Source organism: Cervus elaphus, chromosome 5 (genome assembly GCF_910594005.1).
Source record: "Cervus elaphus chromosome 5, mCerEla1.1, whole genome shotgun sequence".
NCBI classification, from domain to species: Eukaryota; Metazoa; Chordata; class Mammalia; order Artiodactyla; family Cervidae; genus Cervus; species Cervus elaphus.
Window position 1 is genome coordinate 123875870 of NC_057819.1, and position 16790 is coordinate 123892659.

At 52.9% G+C, this 16790-nt stretch overlaps 1 protein-coding gene across 2 annotated transcripts; it reads right to left on the reverse strand.

Moving 5' to 3' along the window:
- Positions 1-477: 477 nt before the first annotated feature.
- ENDOV (endonuclease V) lies at positions 478-16017 on the reverse strand. Of its 2 annotated transcripts, XM_043905280.1 has the most exons (10): positions 15635-16014; positions 15157-15328; positions 9664-9798; positions 9416-9455; positions 8120-8232; positions 7188-7256; positions 6721-6849; positions 4170-4243; positions 3336-3394; positions 478-1738 (listed from the first exon to the last, which is right to left on the reverse strand). In XM_043905280.1, exons 1-10 carry the CDS (start codon positions 15862-15864, stop codon positions 1689-1691), a joined length of 1071 nt encoding a protein of 356 aa, XP_043761215.1. In that variant the 5' UTR covers positions 15865-16014; the 3' UTR covers positions 478-1688. The 2 variants fall into 2 exon arrangements, with proteins under 2 accessions (XP_043761215.1, XP_043761214.1); XM_043905279.1 differs by lacking the exon at positions 4170-4243 and having other exon boundaries at positions 15635-16017.
- Between the last annotated feature and the right edge of the window lie 773 nt (positions 16018-16790).

The following is a 16790-nucleotide window of genomic DNA, read 5'->3' on the forward strand; positions in this document are numbered from 1 at the left end:
TATGAAGCCAGTATTACCCTCATATCAAAGCCAGTCAAAGACATCACAAGAAAAGAAAACTACAGGCCAGTATCCCTTATGAATATACATGTAAAAGCCCTTAACAAAATACTAGCAAATCAAATTCAGCAGCATAGTAAAAGGATTATACACTATGACCAAGAGGGATTTATTCCATAAATGCAAGAGCAGCTCAAAATATTAAAGTCAATCAATATAATATGTCACATTAACAGAATGAAGGAAAATGATCATTTCAAAGGTGCAGAAAAAACATTTGATACATCCAACACCCTTTCATGATAAAAACACAGAGAAACTAGGAATAGAAGGAAATTTCTCAAGCTGATAAAGGGTATCTATGAAAAAACCACAGCTAACATCATACTCTGTGGTGAAAGACTGAAAGCTTTCTCCCCCAAGATCATGCACCCATCTCTCTACTTCTGTAACAGATAGATATAAAAGGCACTCAGATGGGAAAGGAAGAAATAAAACTTTATTCACATTAAACATGATCTTATATATAAAACCCTTAAGGGACACACACACACACACACACACACACACACATTAGTGCTAATAAATGAGTACAGCAAAGTTGCCAGATATAAATAGTCGTATTTTTATATACTTGGAATGGGCAATTCAAAAATAAAACAGTAGCATCAAAAACAATAAAATACTTAGTAATAAATTTTACTGAAGGAAGGATAAGACATGTACAAGGAAAATCACAAAACACTGTTAAAAGTAATTAAAGAAGATATAAATAAGTGAAAAGACCCTGAGTTCAGTGACTGGAAGAGGTAATACTGTTAAGATAGCAGTGCTCTCCAAATTGATCAGTGTGATCACTATCAAAATTCTAACTGCTTTTTTGGGGGAGTAGAAATGGACAAGCTGATTCTAAAATTCATATGGAATTACAAAAGACCAAAATATCCATATGCAAACATTATCTCACAATGGGTCAAAGATCTAAATGTAAGAGTTGAAACTACAAAACTCTTGGAGGAAATTTTTGTGACATCAGATTAGGCAATGGTTTCTTTGTTATGACACCAAAGCACAAGCAACAAATGAAAAATAGATAAACTGAACTTCATCAAATTTTAAAACCTTCACTCAAAGGACGCAATCTAGAAAATGAAAGGTGACTTCCCTGGCAGTTCAGTGGTTAAGACTCTGCGTTCCAACGCAGGGGCTGTGGGTTTGATCCCTGGTTGATCCCAGGCTGTCCCTGCCTCTGACCACTAATGCCTCAGTGTGGAGCCCGGCTGGTGCTATACCCCCATTCTTCATTCACTGGGAAATGACTGTGCCCCCACTGGCATGGACTCCACGTGTATCCTCACACTCAGTCCCCCAACTGGATCAAACAAATGCTCGGATCCTTGCAAGGATCTGAGCAGGACACAAACCCGAGGCAGGAGAGGCACTGCTGGCACAAAGGAGTCAGAAGTCACAGGTACTGAGGTGCAGGTTCCAAAGCCACAACATCCCGGGGCCTGGGGTGAGTGGGCAGATGGCCCAGAGCCTGCTAGGGAGGGTGGGGTGAGGTGGGGCTCCCTGTACACCCCTGGCTGTGATGAGGTTTTTTTTTTTTTTCAGTCCCAGGACTGGGTGGACAGTGGAAGCGGAGGTGAGAAGACGTGCCAGTGTGGACATCTGGGGAGGACTGGAGATCAGAACCTGGGACAGGCCTTCCCGCCTGCAGGAGTCCCCTTGGAGGTGCCTGTGGAACATGCCAGAAGCTGCTGAGCCCAGCAGGCCTTTGGGTGGAGCCCATAAGCATGTGAGTGGCACCCAGCAGCCCACTTGACCCCAGGAGGTCCTCTGTATCCCAAAGCCCCCCACCCTGGAATGGTCCTGTTTCCTAGCAATGTCCTAACAATGCCTTATACAGGGCTTCAAGAACAGAGGTTAAGCAGAAGGGGGACAGCACCCTGCAAGCCCCAAACAGCTGGATGCCTTGCTCATTTGTCCCCTTTGCTTCTCCCAGGAGCCCAGGCCTGGAGGAGAGCTCCTTTCTCATCATGAATGAAAGGAGAGACACCAGAGCAGAGAACAGAGGAAGTGCTAAGACCTGGGGCTTCCCTGGGTTTCTCTGCCAGGCTGTCAAACCATGACAAGCAGCTCCTCCTCGAGAGGCAGCATAAATGGCAAGAAAGGCCTTCAAAGATTCTTCACATTTCTCGGCAAAGATCCCAGAGTTCTTAGGGAACCTGGGGTCCTGGGGGTGAGCTGGCAGGTGGAGGACTGGGGGCTGTGGGTGGAGCCATGTGCCTTCCTGGGATTTAGCTCACACTGAGGGGCGTGGCTGGGCAGGGGCCAGAGTCAGGGATGAGGCAGAGCTGCTTCCCAAGGTGGAGATGCCTTTTGAGATTGGGCCTCTGGGTGAAGAGGCTGGCAGGGCGGAGTGCATCAGGTTGGCAGGGATGGGGGAGAGCTATTGGCACTTGAATGCAGCACTTGAGCTGCCCATCCTCACAGACCCTGGCCAGGACAACGACGCCAACACCCACCCCTTCTGGCACCAGTGCCAGCCCTCTGCCTGGCACCCTATCCCTTCAGCCTAAACTGCCCCTGTATGTCCCTTCTAAGCTCAGCCTCCTCCAGGCTAAGATGCAGCTCTTCTGCCCTCCTCCTGGCCCTGCATGTGCCAGAAGCAGACAGGCTGGAGACTGGCAGAGCAGCCAGGGTCCAAGCCCAACAGCAGCTACCCCAGTCTAGATCCTTCCCGGGCAAAGCAGGAGTGGCTCAGGTCAGCAGGGAGCTGGGTCCTGGTTTATAAATGATCATGAAGCGAAAGCAGCACGTGCACTCAGAGGAGCAGATGGGCCAGGAGAAGGCGTGGATGTATGCATAGTCTGGCAGCCATAAGCCTACCTGGGCACTTTCAGAACGGAACACAAAAACACCAGAAAACCCCCTATGAACCTTGAACCCCTTCCTGTGCTCCTGGGAAATTAATGTCACGGGTTCTCTGGGTCTGGTGCCCTGCCATGTGAGCTTTGTCTTCCAGTGAGCTTGCTCTGGGCCCCCAGACTCTATGACCGCAGAAGGGGAAGGTGGCCACCCCAGTTCATCTGAGAATGGCTGTACCTGCTGCGTCCCCATGTCCTTGGGCATGGGTGCCCCACCTACTCTGTGGGCCATTCCCTCAGTCCCCAAAGATGTGTTGGAGCAGGGTTGCAGGAAACCCAGGAGTCTCCCTGGCATCTAGCTCAGTGCCACCCCCAGCCCTTGCCCTACTGCCCGGACGCCTGGGCCTAGGGCTTTCCAGTGTGTCCTGGGGCTTCAGCTCTGGGCTTCAAGGAGCCCATCCTTACCTGCAGGCTCTTCTGAGACTCCTTGGGGGCACGCTTTTGGCCTTTGTGCCTCCTTGCTCCTGGTAATGACATCAAGAAATGACAGCATCACACACCAGAGCCCCCCTCACTCCCCAGGTGGTCTCTGGAAGCTGAGCCAACCTGGATCCTCAGGGGCTTGAGGACCCAGGTCAGAGGGCAAGGCAGATCCTGATGGCCAACCCCTACCCCGGGAGAGTTCAGGGGTTCCCCCCAGTCCTCAAAGCAGCTTAGCCAAGTGCAGGCCAGGAGGCGAAGGGAACACAGAGGAAACACTGTGCTTGCCAAGGACTCGAGCGGGAGAGGACAGGCCTGACATGGAAGCTGCTGGCTGCCATCTCACTGCCTCAGTCTCCTCATCTGCAATGTGAGCCCAGTGCCTGTCTTATGGAAGTGCTGTCAGGATTAAGCAAGCAGCCCCCACACACACGCGGCAGGATGAGAATCACTGTGTACCACATAGGTGAGGAAACAGGCCTGGAGAGAGCAAACGACAGCTGGTGCAGAACCAGGTTGTGAGCTGGGACCATCTGACTCCCTTTCTGTGGAACCCAAGGGCCTCACAGACAAATGGACCAAGGCAAGCAGGGGGCCACCAGGGTGGGAGGTGAGCAGTGGACTGTGAGGGTTTCTGGAGAGTTTGCACTGAACATGGAGTCCACACTGGCGCCCAGCATTCTCTCCTGTCCCCTCGGGAACTTTGCGTCTGCTGCCTGGCCCTGCATGTCTGGCCTGAGCTGCAGCACCACAACTGAGAGAGGCCTAGCCACCAGAAATGGCCCCACGTGGGCATGACCCAGCCAGCCCAGCACTCACCTGCCCGACTGCGGGGCAGGGACCCCTTGGACTTCCTGGGTCCTGCGGATGTAGTCTCGGGAGCGGATGTCAGCCTGGGGAAGAGGGCTGGAGTGAGGGGGGTAGCTCGGGTTCCAAGCTGGCCTCTGGACCAGTTCCCACCCAGAAAGACGGCCTCTCCTGGGAAAGCCCACAGGGGCCTGGCCTTTAGGACAAGAAGCAGCAGCCCCATCATGTGTGGGTGCTAGGATGCCCAGGCCCTCTGGTCAAGGTGCTTGATGGCATGTCCCTAAAGGGCATAAGGGTATTGGTTGGGTGCCCCACTCCTGTTTCAGCTGGCTTTCAGTGGGTTTATAGCTTGTGCTTCCCTGTAAGTTTTGCTTGAGCCAATGTTTTTCCTGCTGAAACTCTCTTCTCTGAAGGCTATCCTCAGCCCAGCTTGTCTGTCCCCACTTTTGGTTCATCTGGCTCTCTGGGTAGTGTTAGCTGTTAACTCTGTCTGTGGGGAAGTGTTTGGAAAGTTCTGCAGCGTCACCAGAATCAAAGGGGGCTTGTGGACCACAGGCCGGTATCAGACACATCCTGGGGAGAGGGGATCAGGCCTGAGGGTGGCCCCCAGAAACCTTCCACTTGGGTTCTCCCACTGGCTGACCCCCTTCCAGGGGGCCTGGCCTCAGGGAGGCCCCTGATCCCACCTCCAATGGGCTTAGCCCCGCTTCGGGCCACAAGACTACAGGACACAACAGCTAATCCTCCTGACCGCTTCTACTTCAGAGTGAACGGGCAAGTGGGCAGGGTGGGCAGCAGGGTATTCCAGGGGGAAAGGTCCTGGAGACTTGAGGTAGTACCTTCTCCCTTCCCCTAAAGCAGCCTGGCCTGGCCTGGGGGACAAAGGGCCTGTGACCAATGGAGCCGGCCCTAAACCCCTCTCTCAGCTTCTCCTCTGAGCTTCCAGAAGTAGTCAGGAGGGCAAAATGTACACAGGTGAGTGGGCCCAGGAAGACAGATCAAGAGAAAGCCAGTGCCGCTGGACAGGGCCCCACCCCCTTTCCTGGAAGCGACAGGGTGGGTGGGCTTCTGGGTGCAGATGTTTGATTTTTCTCAAGAACACACACACAGTGTTGCCCACCTTTGAGGGGCTCATGGCACTTTATGGGGTATCTCCCCACCTTCAAGGACACAGCAATCATCCACTCTGGGGCAAGGAGAGAGGTAGAGGGACAAAGACCTGCCCACAGTACTGGCTCAGTGGAGTCCCTGGTTCTGAGAGCCTGGGAAGAAATCTTTGGTCCTTGTTCCCAGCCCCACTCCTGCCCCAACCCCTGCCCACAAGGTTGCACAGGTGGGTGGGAATGGGAAAGGAAAGGTTTTCTGGGGCCAGGACACACGTTACAAGCTTGAGAACCCATGCATTTACAAACCCTGTGTGGGGAGGAAGGGAGTGAGGCTGAGGCTGTGGACACAGCGTGTCCATCTGGAAGCCACCCTAGGGGCCTAGGCTCTGTGGAGCCCTCGGAGCTGCCGGCATGGGCTGAAGCAGTCGTGTGCATGCTGCTGCTGCCACCTGGAGGCCACCCTGCACATGAGCAGCCAGGAGGTCCCAAAGCCCAGGCTCTCTGGGTGGGCAAGGCAGAGTCAAGATCCTTGGGTTTTTGGTGTCACCAGCTGGTGCTGACCTGAGAGACTAGGCGGGCCCTCAGCCAGGTTGCCTCCTGCTGATGCAGCACAGGCCTCAGACCTTGCTGGGAAGGCAAATCTGACAGAGTTCCCTCCCAAATCACATCTAAAACCTTGTGGTAAACCTGAAGACCTGCTCCAATGCACACCGGCTTCCACCTGCTCCCCCGGGCCAGGGCTCCAGCCATACGTTCCCTTGAGTCTCTGGGCATCAAACTCCTTCCTGCCCCACGGCCTTTGTAAATGCTGATCCTCAGGCCTGGACTGCCCTTCCCCCTTCTTCCAGCAGGCCTCTCCCTGAGGGCAGCTTCCACAGATCCTCGACTCACGGGCTTTCCAGGAACCTATACCCCCTGGGTACCTCCTTGGGGCCAAGACACCAAGGTGGCCCAAGGGCATCTTGCATGAGGTTCTATCTCCCCATAGCAGACCAAGCTTTTTCTAGGCTGGGCCAACCTGTCCACGAGAGTTCTGATCCTCTTGGGCCCCAAGTTGGTACTACGTGGCTGGTGTGCCCTGACTGGCATTTCTGGCACAAGTCTTCCTCAGCTGTGCCCAGTGGCCCTACAGGGGCCCCCCAACCGAGGACGGCTGCTCCCTCCCTGGCCAGCTGGGCAGCTTGAGCCCTCAGGGGCTGGCATTTGAGCTGACATCAGCTGATTCTCCCAATGACCCAGGGTGCAGGAGGCTGAGAGGCTGAGCACAGGGCCAGGCCGAGCAGGGCTCCAGAATGAGTCCTGGAACCTCTGCAACTTCCGGGCCCCTCTCCTCCCCTCCAGGGCCTGATGTGACCCAAACAGACTCTCCCACAGGTGCCTGTGGCATGCTCTTAAGCCCAAGGGCACAGGAAGAGTAGGGGCTGTGTGCTGGCCCACCGACCTGGCAGCCCACTCACCTGGCGCACGGGCTCCGGGATCCGAAACTTGCAGCAGCTGTGGGTCAGGCGCACGGCTGCCTCCAGGCTTATCTTGTGGCCCACAGAGACATAGAGGGGCTTGGTGCTGTGGTCGTGGCTCCTCAGGGCCTGTGACAGAGAGAGGGTGAGGTCAGGGCGCTGGGCGAGCTCTGTTGGCGGGAAGACGTCACATCTCAGCTGGCAGGCAGGGGCTCGGGGGACTGGCGGCGCCTTCACGGCACCTTCCTGCTGCTCGTCTTGGGGACAGGATAGGGCCAGTGAGGACCCAGAGGCCCCCTCAGCACAGTTTTGGAGGGGAGGAAGTAAAGATGCAGGGTCAGCCAGAGCGGCAAGGTCTGGGGTACACACATTACATGGGTGCTAAGGGGTCCGCTGAGGCGCACAGGCTGAGGGGTCCAGCCTCAGTGGGGTCCGCCTCAGTGGGGCACAGGCCCCTGGCCACTCACCCTGCCCAGGACAGTCCCGGAGCCTCCCATCAGAGGAAATGAGTCTCCTCCAGCCTTTAGGAGCTGTATCTGGAAAACAGAGGGAAAAAAAACTTGCAGAATACCTTTCTTGGCGAAGGGCCGAAGGCAAGCCTGCTCATTTTCAAACTGTGAGCAGCTGCTGGGCAAGGAGAGGGAAGGGCCCATCCTGTGAGTGGATCCTGCTTCCAGGCACCACCTACGGCATCATCCCACCCTGACAAGGCGCTCTCCTCTCAACCCTGCAGCAGAGAAGGGGCGGTGGCCCACCCAGGCCCCAGTGCCAGGGGTGGGGAAGCGCCAGGATGGTGTGCACACAGGGCCACAACCCGCTCGAGGCTGCTGATTTCCCGGTGCTTTCTCTTCTGCTACAAATTTGAGCACTTCTGATTCAACCTGATAAACTTTTTCGGGTGGTAGGGACTGGCTCGCTGAGTGGGTCAGGGGCCCCTGTCAACTCAAGAAACACGTGCTTCACTCAGGCACAGGGGAGCTGGAAGGATAAGACAGACACAACTGATCCCTGTTCCCAGTCGGCTGTCCAGGTGGGTGAGCCATGCATGTCACCGACGCCCTCTGGAAGGGGTCGCAGGGGACGGGGATGCCCCAGGCAGGTAGGTGCCCCAGTTCCACGTGGGAGGAAAAGCACGGAATGTTGCACAGGCCCTGAATGCCCAGTCCCCAGTCCCTACAGGCTCTGCTCCCAGTGGGCGCCACAGGGTAGACAAAGCAGGAGAGGCAAACGTGGGTCCAGAGGCTGGGAGAGGAGTTCCGGGTCTCCAGGGATGACCCACTGCCCACGAGCAACACTAGTCTTCCTCATTCTGGCCAGTGACCCAGGATGGGAAGAGCGTCCCAGTGGAGCCGGTCCACAGTGGGGCTGTCTGTGTCCTGGACCACACAGGCCCCCTTACCTTCTCCTTGTGCAGAGCGTTGTTCTCGAGCCCGTCCACCTGCAGGAGTTTCTTGGCCACCCCAATGCAAGGCAGGTCTGTGAGGACACCAAGGTGGCAGGCCACCCCAAAACCTGCAGCGGCAAAGGAAGATGAGGCTGGGGCAGTGAGCCCAGCAGTCAGGAGTCGGGGTGGGGGTGGGGGACACACCAGAGCCTCACTGAGCTTCTGCACATCAACGGAGGCCTGTTGGTGGGCAAGGACTAGGGGTACAGGCCTCAGAGACCCACCTTTACCTTGAATCTGGCCCTCTGCCCCAGCTTCTCAGCTGGCAGGCTGGGTGGATTCCTCCCTCCATCTGACTAGATTAGGAGCCTAATTACAATTAACATGCTCACACGTTTCACCTGCTTCTCCTTTCATTTTCTGGCACCTTCCATCCTCCCCTATGTTTGTGGCTACCTTCAGGCCTCTGGGTCTCTGTCCTAACTGCCCCAGCACTTTGGGGTTCCTGCCAGGAGGCCAGAATAGCAGTGGCTGGGGTCAAGGCCCAGGGCTGGCCTGCTGGTCCTGCACTAGCATCCAGGGTGGCTCTGGGCCCACAGGCTCCCAGGGCAGGGACTGAAAACACCATGCCAACCCTTCTCGAATCCCTCTGCTGCCTGACCTCCAGGTTTGTATCTGAGGGTATGACAGCCCCTTCCCCTTGGTGGTTTTCTCCTGCGTCAAAGTTCCCCTGTGTTGGTGGGGCACATGTGTCCGTTCCTGCTTGGTTTCAGGTGAGGGTCTGCCAGTGGGACAGGCTAGCTGAGCTCAAAGTAATAAAAGTGAAAGTGTTAGTCGCTCAGTTGTGTCTGACTCTTTGCAACTTTATGGACTGCAGCCTGCCAGGCTCCTCAGTCCATGGAATTCTCCAGGCAAGAATACTGGAGTGGGTTGACATTCCCTTCTCCAGGAGATCTTCCCAACCCAGGGATCAAACCCAGGTCTCCTGCAGTGCAGGCAGATTCTTTACCATCTGAGCCACCAGGGAAGCCCCAGCTGGGCTCAAGGTCTACAACTTTTGGTAGCGCTATGTCCAAACTGGGTGGTGCTGCCAGAGCTGGGCCAGCACATGTAGTGGGGACAAGCAGGAAAAGAGGTAGGGGTGAAGAGAAGCAGGGGCTCTTTACTAGGGGGTCTTGACAAGGAAAGCAAAACCAGAAGGAGCTGCAGGGCGAGGCTAGGGGTGGAGGGCCCATGGCCTGGTGCAGGCGGACTGCCCCCTCCAGGTCCCTCTCCTACAACCCTCCTGGGCCATCTTGGGAGCAGGATTACCTCGGTGGTGCAGCACCCCATTTCCATCCACAAAAAGGACCTGGAAGAGCCACAGGGGAAAGTCACAATCAGCTGAAGCACCTCGCATCCATCAGGCTGGGGCATCCCAGAGCAAGAGGAGGGACCCAGTTCTTTAGATCTTATTCCTCTTGAGGCAAAAGCACTTCTCCAGGAAGTTCATGGAACCTCTCCCTGCAATGGGGCAAGGTCTGTGGAGGGCCTTCCCTCCAGCCCAGTGAGGTACTTGCCTGGGGCATGAGGCAGGGTTCCCTCTCCTGAAGCCGCTGCACCGCGTCCACAAGGAAAGATACCTCTCGGAAGGCCAGGAAGCCCGAAACGTAGGGGGCCGTCAGGGTCACCATTCGGCAGTCCTCATACAGCACCTGCCACCAGGCACCCGGTCACCAGGCATGCTCGGCCCTGGTCACCTCCCCTTGCCCGCCCTCAGCCCTTATCTGTCAATCCTCATCACTTCCTCTCCGTCTTCCAGGCTCACCCCCAAATCCCCTTTCCTTCCTCACTATCTGGGGACACGTGATCCACCCTACAGGTGGGCGGTGGGGATTCAAATGCTGCCATTTTAAAGGCCCTGGCCACACCTGGTCTGTACCAGGCCCTCCTCAGGCTGCCTCTTTTTTAAGTCAGAGCTGCTGTCTTCCTGCCCACCCTGCTGCCAGGCTGTCTGGAAGCTCACAGAAGGACAAGCACAAGAAGCACCTGTGAATAAGGACGCCAGCGTGTCCTGTGAGATGGAACCTCGGGGAAGAAAAGGCCAGGTCTTCATAGAGGCTACACAGCAAGAAGGGCAACTCTCGCTTTATGAAAAGAGAGTACAAATATTTCAGACAAAGGACAGGCATGATCTGAGAGGCAGTCTGGAAGAGAACTAGATCCTGAGAGACTGGAGAGTCCAAAAGGAAAAATTCTGAGGCTGCAACTGCAAATAACCCCGGAGAGAGAAAGGGGGTTACCCCCAGGGATGTTGTGTTAAAAGGCCTGGCTGATGCTGGGAGGAGTGGGGGCCAGAGGTCTGAGGCAGACCTGCTGGGGACCATCCAGTTTTCACATGCTCTGGCAGACTGTTCTTCAAACTCAAAGTCCTACCACAGCATGGAAGAGGGGCTCCTGTTCCCACTTCATTAGAACGGTAAAGGACCTGCTCAGAGCACAGGATGGCAGCCCCAAGTCCTTTAACCTTGAGTTTTCATTAGAGCCAGACCTGCTTGAGGTAGAGAATGTTTCCCGCTAAGCACACTTTTCCAGAAACCTCGGATGTCCTGGATTGTTACTGGCCACTCCCCACCCCCATCTCTTGGTGACAGCTTTCAAAACCATACTTTCACCTCTCCCTCTAAGCTGGGTCATAACGGCATGTCCAAGTGAAGGGATTACTCTAATAGTATTGAGGAAGGGCTTGTTCTTCCAATATTTTTATCAGTGATTCATAGGAGACTCGTAAAACTGCCAGTGATTTAGAGTGGGCAGGGTCCAGCTGGATGACAGACTGGAGAATTCAATTCCCAGTGACCCCAGCAGGCTGGAGTGCTGAACCCCATGCAACAGAATGACTCTTTACAGGGACACAGGGGAAGTTCAAGTGTGGCCTGAGTTCCCATAGGCTGATGGTGGCTGCTTATGTCTGAATCTCTCTGAACAAGTTCCAGAAATCAGAGATCCACAGAAGAGGAGATAAACCTCCCCTGGCCCAATGCCCACATCATAACCAGGAGATGACATAGTATAACCATCAGTGTGCACCTACATGTGGAAATAAACAGCCCAGACTCACAGAGCCAGCCCCAGGCCCTGCACTGGGAAGGCAGGTAGGGATGGGGCAAGGGTAAGGGGGTGTGGAAGGGCCTACTGGTTGGGAGCCTGATGGAGTGATACCTGGGGGTCAGCCCTGGCCTTACCAGGAAGATGCTGCTCTGGGGAGAAACAGGTGAGCCCTGGGGGCTCATGGAGAAGACAGTGAGGATAGAAATGTAAGCTCCTTTGCAAACGAGAGTATCAAAGAATCAGAAGACACACTGCCATCTTTGCTTCAGAAAAGAACACCATTTATTAACATGACTACACTTCATAGTTCAAGACTTAAGAAACCCAACGAGCCACCCAAACCCCCAGCCCCTGAGTTTCCTCTTTAAATATAACTTAAAAGTCAACAGTGAAAGGCTGTACACAAAAACTACAAGAACTCAGAAGACAATGATCAATGCTTGTGAGCTGATGAAATGCTGCCCCCAACCAGACGTGCATCAGAGGGAAATTAACTAAATGACAGAGAGCACAACCTGGCAGAAATAAAAACAGAACCATAAAAAAACCTGGCAAGTTATAAAACCCAGCATATGTATGACTGAAAAAGAGAAACCAAACTGTGGAGCTGAAATAATAAATAGAACTAACACTTAAAACCACAATCTAAGAAACATTCCCAAAATAAAAAGTGATCTGACCCCACACATTGAAAGACCCAACTGGGAACTTGAGGAAACTGATGGGGAAGAGCCAACTCAAGATGTATCTCAGTGGAAAAAAAGTAAACAGGCAACATACTGGACCGCGCCCCCCACCCCCACCCCCCCGCCCAAAATCCCCACAGCAATCATAATCTACTGGTAACAGTAATTATTTAATATAAAATATGTCAAAGTCTTACAAATCAGAGAACATATTTTAGAGATTAAAGACCCCTGGGGAAATGTGTTACAGAAGGGGTGATGGCATTATGTATGTGCATTCTAAGGTGTGATGACGACACCACCGGCATGCAGAAAAATGTCACTCTAGGACAAGTCAGCTGAGCTCTCACAGGTTCTGGGAGACACTCCTGAAGCTCAGTGTGCACACACACAGAAGACCGCAAAACCAGCTGAATCTTAAGTAGAGGGAATACGGGTGTTCAATGTGTTATTTCAACTTTTCAGTATGTATGTGTACACATTCTTAAGTTACAAATCTGGGACAGGGAAAAATCAATTGTGTAGTTAGCATGTGGGCATGATCTGGATGGTCAGTAATCTCTGAGAAGATCTGCAAGTTTCAACCTAAGCTGGCATTAGGCTCACCAATGGATGAACCAAACGGCTGAACTGCACTTGAGGTACTGAAATCAGTTCTGGGTGCTGGATATAAAAAAGAACCCTGCTCACTGCGGGCAGGCCAGAGGGCCAGCAGCAAGAGAAGGAACTGGGAATCACCCCAGTGAGACTCAGGAGAACACAGAATGGTCTTCAAATAGCAGGGTTTTCAGAGAAGGGCAGGGAAAGTTTGTCCTGTACCCTGTACCAGAAAGCAGAAGTCACAAACAAGTAAACTTCAGCTCTATGTGGAAAAGAACATGCTCTTCCAATTACGGAATGGGCTCTGCTGTGAGGCCACGATGTCAGGCACGACAAAAAGAGTTTCTGGCTGTGTGAATGGCAGATCAGAGACTCACAGCCTGGGTTTGCTATGCAATTACAGGAAGGACTGTTGGAAAAAAGCAAACATCAGTAAATGGAGAGGGGCCCAGGAATCTTTTTTTTAACAACTTTATTGAGATATAATTTGCTACCATAAAATTACTTGAAGAGTGTAATTCAACCATTTCTGGTATTTACAGTCTTTCAACCACTGCCATAATCTAACATTAGAACATTTTTATCTCTCCTAGATAATTCTTATACTCATTAACAGTTACCCTCCATCTCAATTGCTAGCCCTTGGCAACCACAAAACTACTTTCTGTCTCTACGGATTTGCCTATGAAATCTTATTTCTAAACACACTTCCAGGTGACTCCGATTGCACAGAATCATAGATGAGCATCTGGGAGTCACTGGACCAGACTCTTATAAGGGTATTCCTTAGACTAAGCATCCACAGCATAGGATGACAAGTGCTGACTACATTCAAGTGCTGGGGTTCTGAAAAAAATACAGTATAACCCTACCCTTGAGAACCTACAGATGGTGGGAAAAACAATATAAACCAATAACTTCTTTTCTATGAGATGGGTTGGGAACATCCCCTAGAGAAGGAAATGGCAACCCATTCCAGTATTCTTGTTTGGGAAATCCCATGGATAGCGGAACCTGGCAGGCTACAGTCCATGGGGTTGCAAAGAGTCAGATACGACTTGGCAACTAAACAAAAAGAAGGAGAGACTATTCAAAATGATTACTGCAATGAAGGGGAGTTGACTACTGCCATAGGGAGAGTGCTCTGCTAATAGGCTGTAAGATCTGAGAGGATCTCTTAAATCAGTCACTTTAATACAGTGTGAGAAGTACTGTAAGAACACATGCAAAACAAAGGGACCTAGGACAGACAAGAAGGTGATTAATTCTGCAGGTAGAGAAAGGTATAGAGCGATGGGAATAAGTGAATTGAAAAGTGAGAAGCTGTCCTAAGAATTAACAGTAACTTAGCATTTACTTTTTGAGGGCTTACCACATGCCTGTTATGTTAATTGCTTTCCACGCATGATCTCAATTATTCCTCACCAAACTCTGAGTCAGGTATCAATACATTTCTGCTGAATTTTGACTAAAGGCTCTTCAAGTAAAGTGCAAAGATGCTGAGGCAGGAAGATGGCAGCTTTGGGAGCAGGCAGAGGGGCATGGAGGGGGAAACACTGAAGCTGCAGAGCAGAAGTTTCTTTGTCAAGCTCTTCTTCAGCGAAGGCTTCCTGAGCTGTTGACTCCAAAGGAATGGTGGGTGCACTGTTCATTCATTCACATATCTATTTGAGCATCTTCTATGTGCCAGGCATCAAGCTAAGTGCCAAGGCTACAACTGGTGTGCAAGAGAGTACAGTTTCTACTGTTGTGGAGTTTACATTCTGGCGCGGGAGACACACAGGCCAATTCTATCCCAGGCGATATAGAGGAATGAGAGGATGCTGGGAGCAACTCCTGGTCTTGTAGGACAAGGTGGGGGGCTTACTGGAGGACCTAAGAGATGAGGAGGAGTTAGACAGATGAAAAATATTCCAGGAGAGGAAACATCACTGCAAAGGTCAGGCAGGTAGATACAGCATGGAGTGCTTGAGGAAGCTGAAGTCCTCCTGAATGGGGAGTGGGTGATGAACGCAGGTGGTGGCCAGAGGTGAGCCTACTGTGAGTTACATTAAGCAGGGGTCAGATCATGAAGAACCTTTATGCCTTGTTAGTGAGTGTTACTTTTATTTATTATGGGATCACAGGATGGGCACTTAAGTGTTTTAAGTGGACTAGGTGGTGACTGCTCACATTTGCTTTTTAGGAAAACTGCTCTGTTGGCAGCATGGAGAAAGGACTCAGGGAAGATTCTGCCTGTCACCTATGTGAGAGGGGACAGTGGTACAGCCAGGGAAGGGGCAGCAGCGATACAGACAAGGCGACAGACTCCACTGATTTTAGGTGGTGGAAAAAATGTAGTTAGTGTGTGACCAGCTGAGGGCTATGGGAAGACAGAGATTTCTAGTGTCTTGGGCAACTTGGGGACATGTTGCTGTGGGTCCCTGAGATGGGGAGCAAAAGATGACAGCCAAACTTGGAGATCACGAGTTAATTTGGACTTAGGTCACAGGATCTAGTCAGTTTTTGTTCCCCTCCTCTTTTATTAGAAAGCTTTCCAATTTATTAGTGAAGTCCCACAAGAGGAGAAGTGGGGCTCTACCCTGGCACTGTGCCCTGTCCAGAGCCCCGCCTCTCTCACTAATGCACCCAGGGACCCAGCGGTGCGGCCCCTGGCCAAAGTCCCCTAGGGGTTACCTCAAGCTCTGGGTAGCTGAGCACCACCAGGGAGGCGCAGGCGCTGCCACTGTCGTCCTTCACAAAAGACACGTCCACGCCCCCGACCCTCTGCAGGCCTGAGAAGGCGGGGTCCAGTTGCCAAGCCTCCGTGTCCTGGTCCACAACACGGGCCTTCAACGAGGCTTGCTCCCTGAGAGTAGAAACAGGTCCAGCGGGCCGCCCGGCCCAGAAGCCCCGCACCCCGCGGTCCAGCTGCGGCCGCCCTCACGCGGAGTCCAGGCCCGGGAGTTGGAGCTCTACCAGGGACCCTCCGGGTCTCGAAATCCCTCCCGCTCCTGGGACCCAGACGCGGTCCCGGAAGCTACAGCCCTTAAGCCCGCAAGCCAAAAGCAGGCCCAGGCCCCTGCGGCCCTAAGTCAGGGGTTATGAGGTCGGAGGTCCGCGGGGGACCACGTCGCTCCAATCCCTGGACTTTGCGCGTCCCCTGCCTCATTACCGTTTCCAGTCCAACAAGATTTCCTCAGGCGGTTTCCCAGCCGCCTTTCGGGCCATGGCGCTGCCCGGAGCAGCCCCTTCCTGTAGCGTCACTTCCGGAGCGCCGCGCGCAGGCGCCATGCTAGCGTCGTCGTCGTCGTGGCGGCGTTTGCTGAGGCTCTTGGACACCGCCGTGTGGTGGCGGGAGGCTAGCTGGGCATTAGCTGCGCTGGAAGAGCGGCAGCCAGCCATCAGGGTTGGCCTTCTTCCGTAGCCTCGGGGAAAGGAAAGTCTTACCCCTCCAGAGCTTCTGACGGGATCTGAAAGTTACACTGACAAACACAGATCTGCAGGAGAAAAGCAAAGTGTACATATTTTACTGAGTTTCTCCGCATACCTGCTTACCTTGTGGCTTAGCTGGTAAAGAATCCACCTGCAATGCGGGAGACCTGGGTTGGGAAGATCTCCTGGAGAAGGAAAAGGCTACCCACTCCAGTATTCTGGCATGGAGAATTCCATGGACTGTATGGAGGTCGCCAAGAGTCGGACAGGACTGATCGACTTTAACTTCTACACGTACAGGGAGGGGACATTTCACTGGTGAGTGGAGACCCAAAGAAGTGGCCAGAACGAAAGCTTTATCCTGTTAGAGAAAGAAACAGTGAATTTGTGAAGAACTGATAAGGCAAGAGAGGTTTGGACTGTGGGTAGTGAATAGTGAAACCAGATCGAGCTTTCCTCACACAGCCTTCTTGGCCCTAAACCCCCTGCCTCTGGTGATAAGAATGTCCCTCCCCTTCCTGGGAGGGGCCCTTTCACCTGGGAGATTTGGAGCGAAAAATGGTTGAAGCAGGAGTGATTTTGCTGCTTCTGCCATGGTCTAAAATTTCTCTGGCTTAAGATCAATACAGCAAGGTGCCATATTTTGGGGCAGTGTGTCCTGAACGCCATCACCAAGCATCTTACGTTTCCGTGGTACCTTGACCTCAGTTTCAGTGACTCTTTTTGAGGACAGGACACAGTCCTTAGTGGGTCCAGACTCATAAATTTGACCTGGTGGATCTTGGTGAGCAGAAAAACTAAATAGGGACAACCTGTGGGGCATTGACTGACCCTGCTTGTCAGTTGAGTCTCTTTCTGCTAGGTGTTGTACAAGATGCTGAGATTACAGCTTACTG